Source organism: Malaclemys terrapin, chromosome 1, assembly GCF_027887155.1.
Source record: "Malaclemys terrapin pileata isolate rMalTer1 chromosome 1, rMalTer1.hap1, whole genome shotgun sequence".
NCBI classification, from domain to species: Eukaryota; Metazoa; Chordata; order Testudines; family Emydidae; genus Malaclemys; species Malaclemys terrapin.
Window position 1 is genome coordinate 64,568,812 of NC_071505.1, and position 22,251 is coordinate 64,591,062.

Sequence of the window (22,251 nt, forward strand, 5' to 3'; positions counted from 1 at the left end):
TGATTCCAGCCATTCCATTTTGGCAGAAAATGGAAAGATTGGGTGGAAAACTTTTTTTACAAAAAATTGCTTCATCAAAACCCCAGTTTTCTATCAAAAACTCTTGAAAATTTTCAACCAACCCTATTTTAAATGGCAGCTGAGTCCTCTTGAAATGGGTATGAAGAGCTTGATAGGAAAGGGTAAACATTTCTAAAGGAACTCTTTCAGCTGAGGAAACTTTTTTTTTTTTAAGACAACCTTCCCTTCTGGGGTTAACAGTTGTATAAAAGTTTCTTACATCTTGTTTATAGTGGTAGGAGCTCATTCCTTATACCAACATAGAGCAACAAGCTGGTTTGTAAGGGCCCAGTTCAGAGAGAGCCTCGGTCTTTCAACTTGGACTATGGTCTTTGGTTCTGGATCAAGTTAATCAGGATTCCAAATGTCAACTTGTCTATAGTGCATGAGTAACTGAGTTTTTATAAAGAGCAGTTCTGGATTCTTCCAGGGCAGCAGCTTGTCTTCCAGAAGGCCACAGAGATTGTCTGAACAGCTGCCTCTGTCTGTTGGAAGAGACAGGTCCACTAAGACTGACTCTTAATGGCCTTCTGGAAGGCAAGCTACTGCCCATGTTGGGCATAATAAGCGGAATGGAAACAAGGCAAACTTGATTTTTCTTTTTATTATTTTTAAATGTATACAAAATTCAAATTCTTCATTGTACAAATATATTTAAAAACAGCAAACATTAACTTCATTTTTTTTAAATGGCTAAGCAATTATTTTCCCCTTCATGTAACTTGCTTTTGTCAATTAAAAAGAAAAAAATAGGCCATCAGCACAAATCACAATCAATTTTAGCTGTGACCATCATTACAGTAGTTCACTCACCCAGAAACAGACAATTAGAAGAGGAGTATGAAGAGGTAATTGAAGAATACGAGAGGGTAATTAAATACCTGTGTTTGAAATGAAGGTTACCCCCTAGTATCTAAAACCAACATTAGAAGCTGGTCTTGAGAACAGTACAACCATCCATATGGATACTCCAGACACGGCTAACAGTGATCCCATACAGTAAGCTGTCAAAGTCTTCTAGGCAAGAAACAAGTGTGTGGGGTTTTTTTAATTGTTTATTTTTAACTAGAACAACCCTGGAGTCCTAACCAAAACCTCAACACTTGTTGCATATATCACATCACATTTGTTGAAATATTAAATGTGGGGTTTTGGGTAGTAAGGTCAGATACTGCTAAATGACTTCGAGACAACACAGTTCTGTACATATTCAGAATTCATACAGGATTATGAACAAACACCTAACATAGTTACTATGATATGAGTCTCCTAACTCAGCCATGCTTGAAATCAAATGTCTGAGGTACAGTATTAGGTGAATGATGGTATCGTCCCAGAATACTGTTCTTGGTGTACTATATTCTTGTAGTAAAACATCTTTAGAAATTATATACACATTGTATAAAAATAATTACGGTCAATTTCAAGAGATGCCATAACTGAAAGATTAAAAGAAGGCTATTGTAAAATAGTAGATACTGTCTACCCACAGCTCCCATCTCTTTCAACAGAAGTGTCAAATGCTTGACATCGCACAGGGTCAGGCCATCTTACCAGTATATGAAAGGCCAAAAATACAAAATTTCCCAAAAATCAAAAGTACACAACTGTGCAATAAAAATACATCATTATACAAAACAGTGACTCCCTGGTGGAACACACTACGACTTGCCCCAAAAATTCTCTTTCCTCTTCTGAGCTCGTTCCAGAATCTGAGATGCTAGTGAGCTAGAGGCTGCAGAGCGAGCAGAGATCTGGGACAATCTGTCATCTGTGAGTGCATGCAACAAGAAAAACAAATCTATAACTAAATCCACAGATCAGACATAAATTTTAAACAATTAAGACAGCTGTGGCTGACTTCTCAAATGCAAAAGATTGTATACCACTTATGACAATGGATGCTACAAAACCAAATACAAACAAACTTCTAAATTATTGTTAGCTTTGTTGTTGCAGGGGAAACTAATTAGAAAGCTACAAGGATGCTGACTGGGATTTTTAAATTAGGTGGCCAATACTCAATGAAATGCAGCGGGAGTCGGGCAGTGAGGTCTCCTTTGAAAACTGGTGCCATTGTACCCAATCTTTACAGCATAAAATGATCCTCCAGTAGTACAGAATTGGCATAGTAACTCCTTTGCTTTTTCCCCTTCCCCAGCATATTTGGTGTGGTTTTGGTTCGTGTGTTCTAGTAATCCCTGGGTGCTGTATTGGCAGCTAGTGTAAATCAGAGCTGTCCTCAAGCTGCTCTCAGTTACTCCAGGGGACCAGCTGCTGCACAGCTAGCCTAGAACTGGGAGCACAAGCGGAGCTTAAAGCTCCTTTGTACCCCCCCTACCCTACGCTGGCCTTGAGATGCATTGTGTGCTCCTTGGTTGTAGCTGAGGATCAGGGCAATTCTTTTTATTTTAGTCACTGCAGCTGGCTGGAAAATGTGTGGGCCGCGATTATTGCTCAGCAAAGCATCTATAGGTCTACATAAAGCATGTGAAATTCAACGGTACTCTGCAGAATCCCACAACCTCACCACACATTTTAGATAACAGTGCTGTACCAGACTGCATCTTTGTTACTAAAAACGAGTGATGAAGCATGAGCTGTCATAAATAGACTCGACTGTGCCCAAATACAGGTATTTTGAGTGTATAAATCTGTTACGCATACAAATGGATTGAAAGCCCAACCACATACTTATATAAACAGCTACAATTAGCAGTTTGCTCATAAAGGGGATTTTTTTGTATGTGCAACTTAGGAATCTATTTAAGAATGTTTGGACCAAAGGCTTTCAAAGATTTAAGGCAAGTTTCAGAGATGGTACTAAATGTTAAACAATCTGATTTAAACTCACAGAAAACACAACACATTGTAGGGTATAATGTCAAGTTCTGTTTGATTTCTGAAAAGTCACAGTACTATTTATTCTCCTTGTCTGGAAAATTGACAAGACTGTTACTGATAGTGACCATCTTGTTAGAGCAGTGACAAAAATCTGTAATGATACTATGGATGTACAGCAGTGCATCAGGTCAGAGAGGCAGTCTCCTGGCACAGACACTCAATTTTGAAAGCTCCCTTGGAGAATACATAGAGCCTGTATTCAAATTCTCATGAGAACAGGATATTCAATAAGATTACAAATACTTCTATATTCTATCTAGTTGGATTAAAAATACCAGAGCACCCTCAGGCATAGTACTTTTGCACTTTGCTTGTAGTCGAGGCTTAAAGCAGAAAGGCTTGTGAAAATGTGGAGGGTGGAGAGGGTAGTTAAATCTGAGTTTGGAACAAATACTTATATTAGCCATACTGAACCACAGCTACGATCTGTTTCATTTTTAATGACATTTCACAGTTTATTTATAGGGTTTGTACTTAGCTTTTCAGATTACTGGGCAGAGAAAAATATTTGGATTTCTTTTGATGATATGATGGTCTGGGTATGCATAAAGGTTTTACTGGCCTACATATGGGATGGCTGCATTATGTCCTATATACATCCATCTCCCATTGGGGTGCAGACAAAGTCAGAATTCATCCATATGATACATACTGTTTAATACTTCAGAATGAAAAATACCTTCATCATTATAGTTTCTTTCTTGCAGCGGTAACTGGAAATGGCTTATCTTTGGACTCGCAATGTTCCCTATAAGAAAAGGCCACAGGTGTTATTTTTATACCATTAAAAAGAGGTGTTTTTGCATCAGAAGTCTATATGGGTTGACACTTCATGTCAAAAACTATTTAGAACATTACTTCTAAAAATGTAACTAGCAATTAGGATACTGCATACTTACTAATTACAGGACTGAGACTCCCTTACTTATCCCCATTATAACAACTCCCATTGTAATAAGTTTATTATAACAGTAGCCTGAAAATGGTGCTGAGATGAGGATGGCATAAGTGTATTGCACTGTATTCTTTTCAAGGCAGCATCTTTGGAGGCTGTTACTGTAGTTACACAGTGAAGTAAGATCTAATGGTTTGCACTCAGGACTTGGAGGTAGGATCTGACCCTAGTTCTAATCCCAGCTTTAACAGTGACTTTTCTCTGGATTTAGGCAACTCACTGAACCTGTTTGCCACTCGCTCCATTGTAAAGTGGAACTATTACCTTACTTTATCCATCTCTGAAGATGCAAGGACTTGTGTGCTTTCAAGAGCAGGACCTTAAACATGTGGTTAAAGTTTTGTGGAACTGGGACTTAAGCATATAAATTTCACTTTGGGTACGTCTATACTTACTTCCTGGTCCGGATGTAAGTGATCGATCTTCTGGGATCAATTTATCGTGTCTTGTCTAGATGCGATAAATCGATCCCGGATCGATCCCGGAAGTGCTTGCCATCGACGCCGGTACTCCAGCTCAGCAAGAGGAGTACATGGCATCAACGGGGGAGCCTGCCTGCCGCGTGTGGACCCGCGGTAAGTTCGGACTAAGGTACTTTGAATTCAGCTACGTTATTAACGTAGCTGAATTTGCGTACCTTAGTCCGAAGTGGGGGGTTAGTGTGGACCAGGCCTTTGACAGCTAAGCGATTGAGGGGTTTTGTTATTTATCACATAGATGCCACCACAGTATGGTTATTATTGTCGTTTAAAACTACTCTGAGCCACTCTGGCCCAAATTGCTCCTCTAATAAAGAGTTCACAGAGTATGTGTACACTGCATTGTAAACCTGGGTCTGTGGGACCCAGGCTTATGGACATGGTGTTTACAATCCTGTGCTTGAGTGACCACACTGTATTGTAAGCCTGGACCCAGGTCTCTCAGCTGTCCTAACACATCCATACTGCAGTATGCAGACCTTCTGACTCTGGTCTTTGGCTTCAACTGCATCCACACTGCAACATGACAAGAATTGGACCCAAGTCACAGCAGGCACTGGGGCTCTGACCCACCCTACTAGCAGGGCCTTAGGACCTGGGTCCTGAGTACTTGCTGACCTAACTCAGATACATTTGTGTGAGGATGGAAGGGTGGCTTGGGCTCAAACATGAGTTAGAGCGGGGACTTACTGTGCAGTGTAGACACAGCCGCAGGGACCAGGAAATGGTGCTGAGATTCCAACAGACCTTTTAAAGAGAGAGAAGGCTGGATTGTCCCCTTCTCTCCCACTCCACACACAAGGGTCCTCAAAAACCTACAGTTCTCTCAAAATCCACATAGATGTCTGGTGATCCTGTAGAGGCCAGGGCCATCCTCACAGATAGGACTATGATGACAGATTTTCATCTGCCAGCAACTCTCTCCTGAACATCCCAGCCCTACAAAGGTGGGTGCTCCACAGCACATAAAAGAGCATGTAAACATCACAGCCTCAGCTTTTCAGCTGATTCCTCTGGAAAGATATAGTGAAAGGGGGAAATAAGTGTTGTACCACACCTAGCCTACTGTCCTTGCTCTTCTCCCTACACAGGGTGCACTGTAGAGTGGTATGATGTTGTTGTGGAGGTATCCAATTACTCATCTGTGTGAGTAACCCTGCAGGGAAATGTACTAGGTTTTCCCCCTGCTGCCTACAGAAGACAACAAAACTGTTCACACAGAACCAATTATTTGAGGTATCTAGTAATTCCTTACTAAAATCAAGAAAGCTCTATTAGACAGACAGATACTGGAACCTAAGCATAGAACAAAGGCCAGATCTCCCCACAGCAGTATAACTCAAAGTATCTCATTTAGATGAAGAATAGTATAGTTGTTCTAGCAAGATGAAACATGCTGGTAGAAAAGAGTTTCTCTGCAATAGGCAGTCATTCTTTGTTGAAGTCATAAAATTTTGGGCCCTGCATATTTGCAAGATAGCAATTACCACACAAACTCAGTGGATGGAAAAATCCTATTTAAAAAAAAACAACCATTATGCTGGAACTCTGGATCCCTGAGAGTCCCTTGAATGCGACAGCATGGACTCCAGTAGGGGGTAGTAGCACTTTTGACTGATTTCTGCACAGGAGCTGTAGTTGGATGTGCTGAAGTGGGAGAAGCGCTTTCCTCAGAAGCATTGATAGTGGGCCACGAATCCTTCCTCAGAGGCAAAGGATCTAAAGTTTTCAATCCAGCAGCTGGGGAGGCAAGTAGTGATACAGCTTCTGCTTCCCCTTCAAACTGAAATACCATAGAAAAGGCTACTATTAGTTTATACACAAAATTGCAAATTTGTTTGAGTTATATCAAACATCAAGTACATAGGCATATGCAGCTGGTATGTGTTGGCTGTGTCTTGCTGGAGCTTCCAGGCCAGGCAAGTGACTTAAGGCATTGGGACAGTGTTAAGCAAAGCTCGCACTATGGGGGATAATCTAAACATGACCAAAAAAAGGCTTTACACATGTGTAAAAGCATTAGACTGCTTTCTCAATATAATCTGGCCCTGCTCTCTTAGGCCATGTGTGCATTCACATAGAATACCAGGTCAGATTCTTTCCTTTGGAAAATAAATCACTTCCAAGCTTCCATGACCATCTCTAGGAGCAGAGAAAACATGGAGACAGTATAAACTAATGGACTGAGCAAAAGCCTGGTAGTTGGATTCCTGAATTTCTAATCCTACATCTAACAACAACTTTGTGGTCACAACCTCTGTGTTTTGATTCCACATCTGCAAAATGGGACTATGAGATTAATATGGGGATTAATACTGAGTTACCTCAGAGGAGCTTTGTGAAGGTTAATGTTTATGAATTGCTCAGTATTATTAACACTGAAGACCTATGTAGGACTTTGAAAAGTGGGCTGACTCTTTTATAACAATAAAACAACATTAACTTAGTCACAAAACCCCTAAAGGGTTTAAAACTCTACTAAAAGATGTTTAGAATACTTGGGAAGCGAGGAACATTGCTATAGTGACAGGATCCTAGGGAGACAGGATGCAATAATATTTGTGGCACTGTTAAAATACCAACCATGAGATACTGAGGAAAATCTTGAATAAAGGAAACAACCAATATTTTATTTCCATGACGGGAAACAGTGAAGGATATAAAGATAGAAGGAATTATGATTATGAATAAATTTTAGTGGGTAGCCAAACAGGAAAGCAGAAGACATAGGATAGTTACAGCTGACTTGTCATTTCAGACCTGAGGCTTATTACCCAGGGTAAAAGTTGAACTCTGAATTAAAAAAAAAAAAAAAATCAATTAGTGTTCCTGCTTCTACTATGTATTTTACCACACTGGGAGAAATCTGCAGTGAAATCCTATACGTATTTAGAAATTGAGACCACACACCTGCTTGTGAAGTAATGCAACTAAGGACTATGAAGATTTTTGGAACACAAGGAGCTCAATCTATTTAGCTTAAGGAGAAAGCTAAGGGTGAATTTATCAGAATTTATAAGTACTTACATGGGGAACAAAAATATAATGGGCTCTAGAACACAGAAGTATAAAAATCCAATTGTCAGAAATTGAAGCTAGATAAACTCAGATTGGAAATAAAATGTACATTTTTAACAGTGAGGATAATTAGCCTTTGGAAAAACTTGCCAAGTGTTGTAGTGGATTCTCCATCACTGGCAGTTTTTAAATCAAGATTGGATGTTTCTCTAAAAGATATGCTCTAGTTCAAATGGGAATTAATTCAGGAAAATTCTGTGGCCTATTACGCAAGAGGCCAGACCAGATGATCACAGTGGTCCTTTCTGGCCTTAGAATCCATAAGCCATGAAGACCCGTGAAACTAAATACCGTCTTAGTATCTTTTTGACCCCTATGCTAGGATGTACAGAGAAATCAAATCTGAAGTAAAATGAAGCAGAAAATTCCAAAAACAATGGAAAGGGAGAATGACCCCAATGTGGTATACTTCCCTACCCAACCCATGGAGTTTGGAGCTCTGCATGACTTCAGGAATGAGCTGGGATATGGGTAGCAGGGAATTCAGCTGCTCTTGGCAGCAGGCTTTTCTCTGGACTCCGCACACTTCAGAGCAGAAATATATATGGGAGATAATGCAGCATTCCCTCCCATAGTCCTTCAGTTTCCATTGCTTAACAAAAATATATAACTATCAGCTTAGGCTCCAACTCCATGGGTGCTCCGGGGCTGGAGCACCCAAGGGGAAAAATTAGTGGGTGCACTGGCAGCCCCCCCGTCCCACCTCCTCTTCCTTCCCCGAGTGCACTGCATCCCCACTCCTCCTACCTTCCAGCGCTTCCCACCCAGCCGCCACTAAACAGCTGTTTGGCAGCGTTAGGACGCTCCAGGAGGGAGAGAGAGGAGCAGAGACGTAGTGTGCTCGGGGGGGAGGCGGGGAAGAGGCAGGGCTAGGGCGGGGATTTGGGGAAGGAGTTGGAATGGGGCAGGAACTTTGGGGAAGAGGTTAGAATGGGGGTGGGGGGGGGTCAAGGACCCACGGGGAAGAGGGGAAGTAGGTGTCTATGGCTATCAGCCTCTCCATCACAGATGACATTGAAAATTTTAGACTGGAACATCCCAATCCTCAAACATGCTTAAAACAATTATTCAAACTGACATAAAAAGAATATCCTATCTATATTTTTCTACACTGCATATTGACAATTGCTTGCTTTGTCTCACCCCTCTGGATTTTCTTTCTCCTGAGGCTTGTTTGGATGAAGAATAGTGTGTTTCTAAAGACTTTTTCTTTCTCTGCTGTGGGGATGAAGACTTCATTTTAGATGGCGACACTAAAACTGCACCTCCTAGAGTAACAGAAGATAAAATATTTTGTTACATTAAAAACTTTTAATAAATTAATTCCCTCAAAATGTTGCTTTTCATTTTAAATATTTTTACCGACAGCTGGCGTGGTAAGATCATGATGAGTTCTTTGGGCTCCACCAAGTGTTTTCAACTTTGGAGTAGAAAGCCTGCCACGTTTTCCTGATGATACTGAAGAAGAATCTGACCTATCTGCTGAAGGTTTCAGTAGTGAGGCATTTTCTCTGAAAAAATTAGGAAGGATTGTCTAGTGGTTAGGGCTCTGGCCTCGGTCCCTGTTCTACCCACAGACTTCCTGTGTGACCTTAGTCACTTAGTCTCTCTTTCCCCAGTCTGTAGAATGAGATAACAACACCTCTTTACCTCACATGGGTGTTGTGAGGATAAGTATGTTAAAGACACAGATGCTCAGATACTACATTGATGGAGGGTCATAAAAGGATTTTCTAAGATAGAAAATATGACTGAACATCATGTGTTACCAACAGAGTTTGTAAAACATGCATGGTAAAAGACCTAGAACTCAATTGTAATTAGAGGAAACATGGGCAAGCCAACTGTACTCAGAAATAAGTCCTCGATATTTCTAAATATCTTCCTACTTTTTTTCCTACACCCAGGCATTGTCAGAACTCCAAGGTTACCAATACATTCCCTCCCTCTCTCCGGTATCAGGAAGCCACACCCAGGGAGATCTGGACACAGCTTCCTGCAAAGCCCATCAACACTGTTCAAATTTGCTGAAAAAGTCAAAGGGTATGTCTACACAGCAGCTAGGAGGGTGCTTCCCAGTGCACATAGATAGACACACTAACTCTGCTCAAGCTAGCAAGCTAAAAACAACAGTGTGGATGCAGCGGCATGGGCAGTGGATTGGGTTAGCCACCTGAGTACAGTCCTGCCTGATCCTCTGGGTACATACTCTGGCTGCCAGCCCATGCTGCCCCGAGTGCTGCCATGCCACCCTGCTATTTTGAGTGCACTAGCTCAGGCAGAGCTAGTGCATGTCTGTCTTCCCACATTGGGAGGCACTCTTCTATCTGCAGTGTAGACATACTCTTAAGCACTATATTATGCAGTCCGTTTAACAGTGACAGATGAGACTATCCTTTCAGTCCTACCAATCCTTCAAAATTGAGTCTGAAGCAGAAGCCTAATTTTAATTTTCCACATGGTTATATGTTGTGCTATCACTTGCCTAGTCTGAGTGGCTTTCTATACAACTTTTAACATTTTAAATGTTATGCATTAGATTTACTCATATTAATCTAAATAGTATTTTGTGTTTAATTTCTACAAATTGCACTTTTTTAAAAAAAGTTTTGCATTACTAAAATCTAATTTTCTTTGACGGAAATCATTCGCTGAGCCAAATCTGCGAAGCAGCTCAGGGTCTATTTCTTCCTCTATTTTGCCCTTCACCTCTGAAGGGAATTGGTGTAAGAAACAAATCCTCTCTTCTTCTGAAATTTAAGACACTTGTTGCTAATTATTAGCATACAGACTCTTGCCAAACTAGTGCCCTAGCTAACTACCTGTTAAGTGCACTAGCTTGTAAAGTTTAGTTTATTTTTAAATCACCCCATAAAGCATGGAAAAGTAAGAAGACAATGAAATTTTAAAATGTACCCTTTTATTCTGTTGTCCACAATAGGATTCTTATCATTTTCTTCCAATTTCTGAGCCTTTGCTGACTCCTGTTTATTTTCTTTTTCTTCGTCTTCCTCTAATCCTGGTGGCTGATTTTCCACTTGTTCAGTACTGTCTTGTTCACCCCAAGCTAGACGTCTTCTGACTGGTACAGTGGAGGCATCTGACATGCCTAACTTCTCTGTATTGTTCTGTTGGGACTGTTCTATTGAGTCAGGTTGCTGCAGTATGTTTTGGCTTGCAGACATATGTTTCTCAGGAGCTCTATAAAACAAAGCAAACAATGTTTCATTCACCAAATATTCACTTGTTTTTTTCCAATTTACTATATATGGTATGTGTTTCCATAAACTGCATACATCCAATTCAAGAACCTGTCAGAAATTAAGAGTTTAGTTATTAAAATGAATACAGATTAATCAGTCATTTTCAAAAAAGGAGCTTACAGTAGACTTCTAAGTTTAGCACCTACTTGATTTTCAGATGTGCTGAGCACCTAACAGACTTTCAGTCAATGGGAATTGTTTGATGCTGAACGCTTCTGAAAATTAGGCTGGTGTTAAACAGACTTTAGAGCCTATCTTACAGCTCCATCTTTTGAAAATCTTGGTCTTTAAATTGTTCAAAGAAGTCAGGCATTTGTGCATGCAAATGAGACTAGTGTACAAGAATCCATTTTGCACAAAAACAAACCAGCCAGTTTTGAAAATCTGGCCTGGTATTTGACATCAGACATTATGGTGTAATAAACACTCTTAAGTTTCATCTTGCTTTTATTATAGTTACAATTACACAAATAGATCAATTATTCTCCCTCCCCCCTAACCGCATGCCTCCAAGACACTGCCTGGGAGAAAAGGGGTTTTATATATAGTATCCCATACAATGTTTTGAACAATCAGATTTAAGGTGAAGTGACCAAACTGCTTTTTTGGTTTAGGAATAATTAGCTATACAACATTATTAATAAAAAGCTTTAAAACTTATTAGCAAAAATGACAGATTTAGTATCTGCTCCATCCAGCTTTATGGCCTCCAAAGGGCAGAAGAAAAAAACGTGAATACATAATTGCTTTTTCTTGATTTTAGAAACAGAAGTGCAGTGGGACTAGATCTGCTAATCACAAGCCTATTGATTTGTTTCTACAAAAACACCAATACAAATGTATGTAGGCATGACAAAATTTACATAATGTAGGGTTGTGATGGAGTGGGAGTAGCCTAAGGCTAACTCACCACTCTGTAAACTTCCCTGCATGTGCTAAATTAGGAGATAATTAATTAAGGACTGGGTGATTAATCAGTTAACAAGAGAATTCAGTTCATCAGATTGGGATGGTTAAAAGGGAGTCAGGAAAAGAGAGGGAAAAGGAAGGGCAAAGTAGCCCACGATCTCAGAGAGAGATCTCTCCCTCCACCCCCAGCTTGTACCTAGAGAGAAGGGTGAAGCTTGGGGCAAGTCTTAAGCTGCAGAGACACAACTGTACATGACAAACATAGATGCTGGAAGTAGGGATGCTGCTGCACACCCTGGCTTGAAGTGGTTTCCATTATATACAGGGTTTACTGTTTGGTTCAATGGCTCTCAGCGTTCCCACTATACAAATTGTTCCAGCACCCCTGATGACAAATACAACACTGGTGAACTTACACAGGCGTGTGTGAGGACTGCTTGCCAAGTGAGAAACAGGCTGCGGGGGAGCGTATCCTATCTTGTTCCTTCAGTAAGGAACCTTATTTGGGTTCTCAACACAATACAATAAAATTTGAGTATAAAAGTATTTGACTTTCCATCTGCTTTAAAAACATTTATGCAAAGTCTAGTAAACATTAGGGATCTTAAAGTTGTGTTAAATCTCAATTTAATTTTTAAAAATTTTAGTTTTTAAAGCTACAATTTTACATTCCCTTCACATCCAGAATAAGCACCTTACCCAGCTAGATCTAGAGCTCTGATGGTGTTGCTAATGGTTTCTTCGGAACTGGAATTTGAGGACACATCCCAAAGTCTGTTGTTATCTGAAAGAATCTGATTCAGATGATACCGAGAGAAGTGGGTTCCCTGTACTCGTTGCCTGTATGCCTCTGCTTTCTCTCGAAGTTCTTTCACCTGCATATACAGATGTCACAGGTACATTTGTTTGATATTTTAAAATTCAGTTAAGTTATTGTGAAGTATTATTTGCACTAGCTAATGCTAATTACAGTAGAAAGGCATGTTACACACAGTACAGGACAAGTCACAGCAAAAATACTGCAAGGTGCAATAAAAGCAACAAAACAAAAAGTTAAGCCAAAATAGCAAATGTATTTATTTAGAAAGCATGTGTTTGAGCAGTCAAGCTAATGCATCGTTGCCGATCACTTATTCAATAAGCATGAAAAAATTATGCAGTATCTATGAACAAGTTTAGTGCTGGATTCTATTTCTTTGTCAATGTTCAGAAATCATGTAATTGTTCCAAGCATTAAAACGAGAACTTAGGTGCAACCAACCTCCATATACCACATGTAATTTAGGATGTTTTGAGAATCCTAGGGGGAGGAATACAGAAACAGTCTTAGTATTTCTTTTCTACGACATCACATGTTAACATAACTACTGCGTGAACCATTGTAAAATTCACTGTAGCGCTATGCTGCCTCCTAGAGATTAGGTACAAAAATATTATGTTATATTTTAGCAATATTTTGCATTTCTTGCAGTAATGCATTTAAGCATCTGAGCCTAACAGATCACTTTTAAATCTGTACCTTCTGAATACTTCAAGGTGGATGTTTAAGTCAATGGACCTTCTCATATGTATAAAGTTAAGCACGTGCAAATGTGTTTGCAGGATGAAGACCTTGGACTGTGAGTTCTGTGACACTGCAATAGTCACTTGCTATATGTTTGTACAGAGCCTAGCAGAATGGGGAACTGATTTTGCATGGGGCCTCTAGATCAGGGGTCTCAAACACACGGCTCGTGGGCCACATGCAGCTCACGGAGCTCTTCCCTGCACCCCCCCCAAGTTATTTTATGTGGCAGCTAAGCTCCCTGCTTGGTGCTCCCCAATGTTTGGGGCCGGGTCTCTTGCCCGGCCCTGCCTGCCACCCCACCCGTCTCCCCCGAGTGTCCCCCTGGCTCACTTGCTGCCCTTCACTGCCCCAGAGCCTGCAAGTCATGCTGACTCCACTCCGCTCTGCCGGCTTCTGGCATCACCTGCTGCCGCAGGCTCCTAGTGCCCCCCTCCACTATGGCCAGGGCAGGCTGCCCTTCCCCTTCCCTTCTGCCCTAGTTCTGAGCCTCTCCAATGCCCCAAACCCTTCATCCCCAGTCCCACAGCCCTCACCCCTGCACCCCCTCCTATCCCCAAACTCCATCCCCTACCCCCTGCCCCAGCCCGGAGCCTGCACCCAGCACCCAAACTCCTTCCCAGAGCCTTAGGCAGGTGGGGGTGGAGTTTGAGGGAAGGCAGGTTCTGGGCACCACCAACATTTCTACAAACCTGCCACCCCTGGAAGAGGCAGAGCAGGGGTGGAGTGGTGGTGCAGCCCAGTGCAGTGGGGGGGCTTTAACAGAAGTAAATCTAACTAAGTGCGTGTTTTGTCCTTTGAGTGGGGTGCATTACTGTTGGTGGAGCTTAGCACTTTCCAGGAGGGAGGGGGGAGGAGCAGGGAACCGCGCACTCAGGGGAGGAGGTGGAGAAGAGACGGGGTAGGAGCAGGGCCTCATGGAAGGGGTGGAGTGGGGGCGGGGGCAGCGAGGGGTGGGGTGTCAGTGATGCGCCCCTTGGGCCAATGCACTAGTCCTCATATGGCCCTTGTGGTAATTTGTGTTTGAGATCCCTGCTCTAGATGCTACTATAATATCAATATTAGTAGCTACAGCATTCATGCTAAGACACCAGTCACTGTATCATCTAGGCATGATATGGAAAACATACATTTTAAGAACAGTAAGAAATTACTTTTGGTCTTAAAATATAAACATTTTAACCCCCTTAGTTTTAGTCACTATAATGCCATAATTTTATTGCTAAAAATATTTTCACAAAATTAAGAAATTAGATTGTGAGAGCTCCCACATCACACATACACACCCCATCTTGCCCTCCACCCAAATGTTGTTTGCTAATAAAAAAAATCTTGCTCATATTTTTATATCGTTAAGAATTAAACAAGGTCCCTCAGCAGCAATATTATTGCTGTACTGATACTGGCTCATGAAAAAGGTTAATGGAAATGCAGTAGGATAATATAATGGCTGAGAGCAGACATGCTTTTGTATTAAATCTCAACTAGTTTCTTTTATTTACCCTTCATTCATATATTAGATTTCTCTGTTTATCTGCTGGAAGAATTATACTAAGGAGCCAAATTCTGCCTTCTGTTGTACCCATGTAATCACAGTGTACTTCAACTGCATAGAGGAGTGAAAATTCACTGGGGTTGCATTGATGTAACTGCAGACTTTGGCTCACTGGGCCTCTCAGTTTAAAAAAACCCTAACTATTCTTCGAGAATTTGTCACTTAAGACTACAGCATGCTTGATAATACAATGAAATTTGTAAGATTATTCACTTTAAACAGAGGGATGAAAATTAATGATAGTTGATAGGCTGAACTATAACAGGCGGAATATAAATTCAGAGCAATAGGACTCTGCAGGGGGAGGAAAGGCATACTGAGAATGCTCTGCCTCCAGTGAATTGTGAAGTACAAAGCACAACCAACCTCTTTCAGTGACCCAGGAGGTAGCATTATCCCAGCAGGACACAGACCCTAGACAGTCCTACTGTGATTATGAATTACCTCACATTAATTTTTTAAAGGGATAATTCAAAGTGATTTCTATTCTACTGCTGAAAAATAACCCTTACTAATACATATTAGAACAGTTTCCTGGAAGCAATCTTTATAGCTAAAGCTATACTGAGTTTTTGCATGCTTTAGAACCTCTCTTTTGGGGCTGAAATTGTTTGTGTGGTCTCAGCTCATAGGGGAATGCTTTTGCAAAATTAGAGAACAGCTTCAGGTGTTTAAGTTACTAAAGAGTGAAAAAACAGTTTTGTCTATGGGGGTGAAGGGTGTGATGATGTGTGACCCCCAACTGACATGTGTGTGCTGGCAAGGACCCCAGATACAGTTACAGTAACTCCTCGCTTAATGTTGTAGTTATATTCCTGAAAAATGTGACTTTAAGCGAAACGATGTTAAGCGAATCCAATTTCCCCATAAGAATTAATGTAAATGGGGGGGGGGGTGTTAGGTTCCAGGGAAAAAATTTTCACCAGACAAAAGACCATATTATATATTTATATACACACACACAGAGTATAAGTTTTAAACAAACAATTTAATACTGTACACAGCAATGATGATTGTGAAACTTGGTTGAGGTGGTGAAGTCAGAGGGTGGGATATTTCCCAGGGAATGCCTTACTGCTAAATGATGAACTAGAACTCGGCTGAGCCCTCAAGGGTTAACACGTTGTTAATGTAGTCTCACACTCTACAAGGCAGCACAAATGAAAGGAGGGGGGACAGCATGGCAGACAGAGACAGGGACATACACCCTGTGTGAGAGAGAGATGCACATTGTCCCTTTAAGTACACCGACTCCACTCTAAGTAGATTGCCTTTTTAAGTAGATCAGCAAATTGAGACAGCAGCTCCTGCCAACACACTCCCTCCGTCCTGAGCCCTATCCTGTTCCCCCCGTTGTATGGAAATGGGGGACATCCTGATATTAGCCACCCTCTTCCCCCACACAGCAAGCAGGAGGCTCCCGGGAGCAGCTCCAAGGCAGAGGGCAGGAGCAGCACATGGCAGTGGGAGGGAGGGACAGCTAAACTGCCGGCAACTTAAATCCTGCTGGCCGGCTGCCACACAGGGAACTTAGGGGAACTGGGAGCTAATAGAGGGGCTACCAGTCCACTCTGGTTCCAAGCCCCCACCAGCTAGCTCCAACGGGCTGCTCTTCCTGCAAGCTGTGGACAAAGCAGGTGGCTGCCAAACGACGTTATAAGGGAGCATTGCACAACTTTAAACGAGCATGTTCCCTAACTGATCAGCATCGTAACAACGAAACAATGTTAACCGGGACAACTTTAAGTGAGGAGTTACTGTACACCAACAAAACTGCTCTTTTGCTCAGGAGATGCTTGAATAAGCTATGTGGCCGACTGACAATTCCATAAGATTTATTCAGGATATTAAGAATCATTTTTGAATTAGGTTAAACCTTATTGAATTAGGGTTAGTACCTTTGGGGTATACTGTATTAAATATGCAATTGTGTATGTGTTATTGTGGCACCATATGTTCCTTCACTAGTAGGAAGGGGGATGCTAATGTGCTTCCTCCATTATCAGCCCTTTGAGGCAACCCCTCTGGTAAGATGCACATATGCTAATTCAAACTGGATTCTCCAGAACAATAGACAAAGAAAGGGTTTTTGGATAAACACCCTGGTTTTAAACTGGCTCCTGTTCTTCTTCCTGATCTAGCAAATGGAGAGGACTCTTGGTCCATGGAGGGAGGACCAAGGAAGGAGGGGAGACCAGTTGGAAAGATTGGATCTACTGAGGCCTCATAAATCTGAGGGCTTGTTCTGAGCTGAAGCTGTGATGAACTTGTAGCCACAAGCAATCCCCTTGGGTAAGGGGTTGAAGGACTGCTCCTGCCAGAATCCATGTTAGGATAGGTCTACACTTGCAGAGTTTTTGCCCTGTAAATTTCACTGCTGATAGGGAACCGGTGGAAGTAAAGTGCTGGTTTGTGTACTCACTTAATTCCTCAAGCGTCAAAGAGCATTTACATTAGCACAGGGGTGGGCAAACTTTTTGGGCTGAGGGCCACATCTGGGTGGGGAAATAGTATGCAGGGCTGGGGCAAGGGTGTGGTGTGCAGGAAGGGGCTATGGGCAAGTGATTGGGGCATTGGAGAGGTGCGAGGTGTATGAGGGGGCTTAGGGAAGGGGGTTGGGGTGCATGGGGGTGTGGAGTGCAGCAGGGAGCTCAGGGCAGGGAGTTGGGGTGCAGGAGGGGTATGAGGTGCAGGCAGGGGGCTTAGGGCAGGGAGATGGGGGCAGGGTACAGGAGGGGTTCAGGCTCCGGCCCCACTTACCTCAAGTGGCTCCGGGGTGGCAGCGGCACGCACCAGGTCCAGGGCAGGCTCCCTGCACGTCTACCCTCTCCCCAGCCCCACACTGCTCCAGGAAGCATTGCGGCCCCTGGGACAGAGGGGGGGCAGAGGGCTCTGTGTGCACTGCCCTTGCCGCGCCTCCAGGTACCTCCCCCGAAGCTCTCATTGGCCGGGGTTCCCCATTCCCAGCCAGTGGGAGCTGCAGGGGGTGGTGCCTGGAGGCAAGGGCAACGCATGGAGCCCTCTACCCCACTGCTGCCCAGGGGCTGCAGGGACATGGTGCCGGCAGCGCTGCAGGCCGTAGTTTGCCCACCCCTGCATTAGCAGCACTTCTATCCCCGATTTGAGCAGCGCTCTAGGGCAGCTATCCCACAGTGTAGTTCTCTCCAGTTTGACAATGGGTCTTGGGGGAAGGGGAGGGGAGTGATGGGGGGGGGGAATCCTGGGTCGCTGCACAGCCTCCTCTCCCCAAACACTGATAAACACTAGTAGCTCAGCCTTGCTCCAAGCAGAGGACCGTTTGCTCTGTGGAGCAGGCATTGTCACCTGGCCAGATAAGTGAGCACTTGCCAAGAAAACAGGAAGGGTAGTTTCAAAGTTCCAGGGACTTTATTTGGGGAGGGGTGGATGTCTGTTTACCTGGCATCAGAGCAGCAGAGCTGCTGGTCAGAATGGTCACCTAGGCCACCTGTGGGCTATCCTCCGGAGGCTAAAAACTGTGTAAACAGGAAGAATGTGTCTTCATTTGCACATCACTGCAAAAGCATCATAAGTTAAGAGCTATACATCTCTTGTGGAGGTGGCTTTCTTTTTGCGGTGAAACTTCTGAGCTTCCATGGTTTTTGTGCAAAAAAGGGACTTTTTCTGCTTTAAATGGCAAGTGTAGACATGCCCTCAGGGTGAACTTGGTAAATTTATTAGGTTCTTTTATTTTTAATATATTTTCTCTGTAATATTTTTTACCTTAAGAATAAAGTAAGCTTGCATAGGAAGTGCTGTGTGGTACCTTATAACTGTATTAACCATCTCTGAAGAGAAAGCAACCATGTGTCCTTAAGCAACTGTCTGTGCTGGGGATAATATAGTGAAGGCAGAGAACTGTGTACGCTGGAAATACCCCTGTCGGGAGGGAGAGAGATGCAGGTCTCCACCCAGAAAGGCAATAACTGAGGACCTGGAAGCCTGAGTGGGTGCCCTTGCTGTGGAAATACAGGTGCAGTTGCCATAACTATACTAGTAAAAATGCAGTTTCATCACTATATTCTGCACCTGCTCTAGGAGCACATTGACAGAACAGAATACTGATATAGCTATATTGGTAAAACCTTCAGAATGTAGATCTGACCAAAGGACTTGGAATGGGGATAGAACACTCAAGGAAATAAATACAGGCATGACTGACACAGTTTTGTTACACTTTTTAAATTGGAGGTAGAGGTAAAGAGGAATGGCAGGAATCACTAAGAATAAAAAGATTGGAAAATGAAGGAAGGGGAATTGGAACAGTCACAACTCATCACCTATCTAGCTACGATCATCAGCAAGCAATGTTTTGTAGATGTCAGAGCAGAGGCCAGTCTTAAGGAGAGATTTGATAGTGTTAAGACAGTAGTTATGTAGATCTTTTCATGGAACTTTTCCCCATGCAGCCAGGATGGCATGGAGAAGGCAGGATCGTGGTTGAGGGGAGAAGCTGACGGGGTGGGCATTAAAAGATAGTAGTGTTGGCAAAGTGATGGTGGTGGATAACAGTGTGATAAGTTACAAGATCAGCGAGGCAGAAGTGGGCTAAATTGTGAAGGGCCAAAGCACATTTGTGTCACTGTTTTTAGTGGCTTTTTTGGGGAAAGGGGGGGTGATTGTTTTTGTTTTTCATTTAACTGATCATAGCTTCACTTTTCTTCCAGTTAGGGATTTATAGTTGTCTCAGTGTTTTGCAGAAACCTATTTCTCGAATGGTGGAATGCTTTTAAATTGAAAATGTATCTGAAATATTTTATTCAGTTCTATTTATTATTAGTCACATAGGGCCTGATCTTGCAGGCCTTAACTCAAGAAAAACTAGTGGAGAAGCAAGGATCAGGTCCATAAGAGTTTTTAACTTGTTTTAAATTAGCTCCTCTAGGAGTTAATTTAGCCCTTCTTGTACCTTTTCTCCTGGAGCGTGGTAAATTCCTAGCTTTAACTTACTTTTCAGCCTTTACTACTTCAACTCATTTTTAATTAATTAAAAGATATAGTTAAAATGACTGCAAGCCTCCCAAGTGAAACTATTTCAGAGACGGGGTTATATTGTATTCACATTTCATTGTGTGGGGCTATTAGTCAGACACTGTAGCAGTAATAAGTGCCATATGGTTAAACCCCTCAAAGCAAGATGAAAACACCCCTCCAGGACAGCGGTGTTGGAACACTTTTTCTAGTGGGGGTGCTGAAAGCCATTGAACCAAACTGTAAACCCTGGATATGATGGAAACCACTTCAAGCCAGGGGGTGCTGCTGCACCCCTGCTCTAAAAGCTATATACTGCTCTATGTCTACATGCAGAGCTAGTCTGATATGCTCACAGGTGAAGTGTAAATCAGAATCTGAATGGCAGAGCCCAGTCAAGGAAGATGAAAGGGAAAGTTAAACAACTTTTGAAGTATACACTATAAAATATATTGTCATAAGTAAAAGAGAATCTGGTGGAGAGAAGAGTGTGTGCGTGTGTGTGTGTATATAAACATGAGATTAGTAAAATACAGACATTCCATTTTAGTTAATATTATTTTAGTATTAAAAAGTCCTAGTTTTTTCAGCCATCCAACCCAAATCGTTTAGTAAGTATGCTCGTAGGGAAAAAATCCCACCAGTTTTGTTTTGAATACTTCATCATGGAACCTCTTCATTCCCATGCGACTTCCAACTAGCTTTCTCTGCGATTCCCCATAAACAAAAAGTCTTCCTGGGAATGCCAGTCTCAACTGGAAACACAGCTCTATTGTCCTAAGGTGTGGGAATCTGCTCATTTCTCTTACTCTCTAATGAAAGGCCACACACATTTACCTCCTACAACTCTCCACCTGACCCCAATAAGGATCATTATTGCCTGAGAAGGCACAAAGTAGTTAGTTCTCCATTAACAGCATCTTCATCCGTGACTTTGATATGTACTGCATGACTAGACTAAAAACTAGTAGGAAAAAAGATTCTAGCAGATAAACACTTTATTTTCTTGTCCTCACCCACCCCATACCAGTTTGGGTTACCTCGCAGCCACACGCTGTCTCAAACTCCCTCCTTGGAGTTTTGAGTGTTACCTACACAATACCTCAAATCCTAGAGGCATGGGAAGTCGTCATCTGACAAAATGGTATTTCACTTTAAAAGCAAAGGGTTTCCATAACACTTGCAATCAGAGTGTGCTCAATAACTTAGAAATTCCTAAAATTTTAATTGTACTAAGCTGAGGTTTAATGCATACCAAAAGTAAAAAATACTGTTTGTTTTTAGTCCTCTTAGGTCCTCATGAGTTTGGTTTCACAGTAATTATTATAAGGTTCAGTTCTAAAATTTTACAATGACACATCTCAACAAACTACAAAATTAGTTCCCTATACAATACACATTTAGGCAAAATGTATCTTTATCTCAACAAAGCAAAGTAAACTTGCTTGGTATAGCAAGTGAAGCAAGGAGTAGGAATACAATTCCTTTTCACTCCCTCTGCATTAATTTCTCTGGACAATGAATCTGCAAAAATTCAGAACGAGAGGCCTTTCCCACAGACCATGTCAATTACATTTCCATTCTGGTTTGGTCATAGCTAGTTGGAACCTACCTTCTCAGCATGTCCTAGACAGAAAGGTCCCACTGTGGAGTCACAATGTCTGCCCCATGGACCATACAAAGATATTGCAAGGATTTGATAGACTGAAATACCTTGGGGTTGGTCCCTCTACAAAGCAGGTGAATCCTGAATTCCCTCAATGGGAGATGAGGACCCTCAGCATCTTGCTCACTGGGGCCCTAAAAGAATGCTTAGAAAATTTTTATATGGATACTCACTTGATCTGGTATGTTTCTCCTGATACGTGACCAAGCTCCATCTTTGTATAAATATTGAGCTGGGGACAAAAATTTTGATCTATATTCAGTGTTCACCTTCCTAGAACATTAAGAGGAGGGGGGGAAAAACAGTAAAAGGTTTTTTTTTTTTTTTTTTTTGGTTTATCATCTATGAGACTGTTAATTTCATAATTACATAAATAAAATTGTAAGTGCTCTTGCACGGTAAAAGCTGCATGACAATTAAAGATGAATTCCAAAGCCAAAACTTTGAAAAATGTGTGCCTCAAGTTAGGCTCAATCATATTTAGGCACCTAAAAAAGTAATGGGATTTCTCAAAAGTGCTCAGCACTTACTAAAATTAATTACTTTTCACACACTTCCCCTCTTGCGAAATATACATACATATAAGCACATACAGAAATTAGCTCTGTCTACTTAAAAAAGTGCTGAGCACTTCAATCATCCTCCTTTAATCTTGGCCCAAAATACAACTAACTTCATTTTCAGCACAAACTTGAAATAACCCTTTTGTCCAACACCTCTTCAGGAATACAGACTATAAAAGGCAAAAGTTAAAAAGTAAAATTAACCCAGTATATACTAATAGAAGGAAAAATTCATAGTTGACATCTCTCCTAACTTTTGGCCAAAC

At 41.9% G+C, this 22,251-nt stretch overlaps 1 protein-coding gene across 3 annotated transcripts in view; it reads right to left on the reverse strand.

The window, feature by feature from the left end:
• Nucleotides 1-644: 644 nt before the first annotated feature.
• The window catches only part of MDM1 (Mdm1 nuclear protein), a 34,211-nt gene continuing 12,604 nt past the window's right edge, over nt 645-22,251 (reverse strand). The window contains exons 7-15 of one of the 3 annotated variants that reach the window (XM_054025986.1): nt 21,596-21,695; nt 12,910-12,948; nt 12,348-12,523; nt 10,393-10,677; nt 8,839-8,987; nt 8,620-8,744; nt 5,932-6,181; nt 3,644-3,712; nt 645-1,831 (exon numbers count right to left, since the gene is read on the reverse strand). In XM_054025986.1, the coding sequence (XP_053881961.1) occupies nt 1,722-1,831; nt 3,644-3,712; nt 5,932-6,181; nt 8,620-8,744; nt 8,839-8,987; nt 10,393-10,677; nt 12,348-12,523; nt 12,910-12,948; nt 21,596-21,695 (1,303 nt within the window). In that variant the 3' untranslated portion in view covers nt 645-1,721. The remainder of the gene's footprint in view (nt 1,832-3,643; nt 3,713-5,931; nt 6,182-8,619; nt 8,745-8,838; nt 8,988-10,392; nt 10,678-12,347; nt 12,524-12,909; nt 12,949-21,595; nt 21,696-22,251) is intronic. The other 2 variants (XM_054026004.1, XM_054025996.1) reach the window with 2 other exon arrangements.